General features: G+C 36.8%; 1 protein-coding gene across 1 annotated transcript in view; it reads left to right on the top strand.

Moving 5' to 3' along the window:
• Nucleotides 1-1872: 1872 nt before the first annotated feature.
• The window catches only part of LOC115990619, a 2436-nt gene continuing 2254 nt past the window's right edge, over nucleotides 1873-2054 (top strand). The window contains exon 1 of the mRNA XM_031114431.1: nucleotides 1873-2022. Coding sequence (XP_030970291.1) covers nucleotides 1873-2022 — 150 coding nt within the window. The remainder of the gene's footprint in view (nucleotides 2023-2054) is intronic.

Genomic DNA, 2054 nt, shown 5'->3' with positions numbered 1-2054 from the left:
ATTCATTGGCGAATGTAATCGGGCTGAATTGCAAGATCTGGAAAGCTAAAGAAGACAAGACTCTAAGAAGTCTGTTGGTAGCAAGAGCTTGGAGGGCTCAAGTACATGGGGTAGACTAGGTTTGAAGGGTCTTTTGTTATTCGTGTACTCTAACTTTATTCTCTATTGGATCAATTTCGACTTGGAGAGTTGCGGAGAGGTTTTTTGCCAAGTTCTTCGGTTTCCTCTTCGATAACACGTCTCGGTGTTATATAGTGTTTGCATCTCTCTTCCATACTCTTTAAGCTTTCATTTTATTGTTGATGATGGATGAATATGACTTAGGGTAGTGTTATCGGTTCATTGCGCTTATTTACTCTTGTTCTGCACTTAGTCTAAGTTAGTGTAAAAGTAATCTAACTGCAATTTTTAATTGGGGGTCTAAACAAGTTCTTGGGTTTTACTACAAATCCAAGCTTTCAGAAATGACCACACCTCTCATACTAAAAACAAACCTAGGATTTCTCCCCATTCTCTAGCTTGAAAACCCTACCTCGGCATAAAGGAAGAGTAATATCCACTATGACACGTACCCGAATGAAGTTACCTCGATTGTTATCTGTGGATTCAAGTGACCTTCGAACCTCTCCAATGGTCTCGCAAATGCTTTCTGCAACCTTTTTTGGCATGAAGCGGATAGGAATATTGTGTACCTAAACCCAAAAACATTGCTTTATCAAAAACTAGATCACTGAGTTTTGAAAACTCTTCAAATCTTTGCAAGACCACAAGGCGTTTGTCAAAACTCCATGGCTAATTTTCAATTATCCTTTCCACATTTGAACTGTTGTCGAAAACAAAAAGCACATATGATCTCCCAAATTTCTAATTTTATAACCATTCACCGACCTCCATTGCTGTTGAAAAGTACAGACCACTGCCTCCATAACGAGATGGCGTGAAGTTAAAAACTTTGCTACTATAATGTATTCTCCTGATTTGTGAATTTTTGGAAGGAAAAAGCCAGTATGTTCTCTGTTGGATAGAGATAATTCAGACCAATTTTTAGTGAGGTCTTCCATGGTGAGCAGTGAAGAAAATGAAAGAGAAGTAACACTGCGAAGGAGAGTAACAAAAGGAGGAAAAGCGTTTCCCAAAACCCCAAACAAAAAACAAACCAACAAACTCAAGAGGCACTAAGAGAAGAGGGAAAAAACCCAACTTTCTCAACGATAGAGAGACCGACTTAAACTTGGTTAAGCCATGAGATATTACCTTAGCTTAAACTTATCTCATTCTCAAAAAAAAAAAAAAAAAAAAAAAAAAAAAAAAAAAAAAAAAAAACCCTATCTCTTATTATAACCATTACTTCGTTACTTGTAATGGTTATGTTTGACCTATTGAACTCATTAGTAGGCCTTTAAATACTAACGCTATTTTTTAAAACTTATAATGGAGTTTTATAAGATTTTTATAAATGACTATTAAAGGTTAGGCACAATTCATTATCTCATAACCACTTGCATTTAAAGCTTAAATCTTTCCTAATTAAAGGTTGTTGAGAGACCTCCTTCTTTTTTTTTTTTTTTTTTTTTTGGGGGGTGGGGGGGGGGGGGGGGGGGGGTTAAATACTACGTCTCATCTCATAATCACGGATTCATTCACTTTCTGATGACAAAAGTGATTCTCCACGCAAACCCAAAGTGCACCAAATAAAATATCACCTGCAGGTGATGCAATCCTTCACTCATAACTGAAATAACTGAAACAACCATCCATAAGTCCCTCCTATAAAATTCTAATACTTTGGCCCTCTCTGTCTCTCAAACACCCAATATTTCTGAACTAATCAGTCTGTCTTTTATTTCCCAAAAGATTTTTGTAGAGATATCAATGGCTACCAAAGATCAAGAAATCCTTGATCTTGATGACCCAAAGATAAGCCAACTTGTCATGGATCTTATGTCACTGCAGAAGGACATAAATGGCCATAGTAGGAGGTTCGATGAGTTGCTGAAGCCTTTCGATCAAGAAGAAGATGCTGTCAAGGAGACTTTGAATGATATTGATATTGA

The sequence above is a fragment of the Quercus lobata genome, chromosome 5 (genome assembly GCF_001633185.2).
Source record: "Quercus lobata isolate SW786 chromosome 5, ValleyOak3.0 Primary Assembly, whole genome shotgun sequence".
Taxonomy (NCBI): Eukaryota; Viridiplantae; Streptophyta; class Magnoliopsida; order Fagales; family Fagaceae; genus Quercus; species Quercus lobata.
The sequence above is the reverse complement of the archived record's forward strand: the minus strand, read 5'-3'. Positions and strand labels throughout refer to the sequence as shown.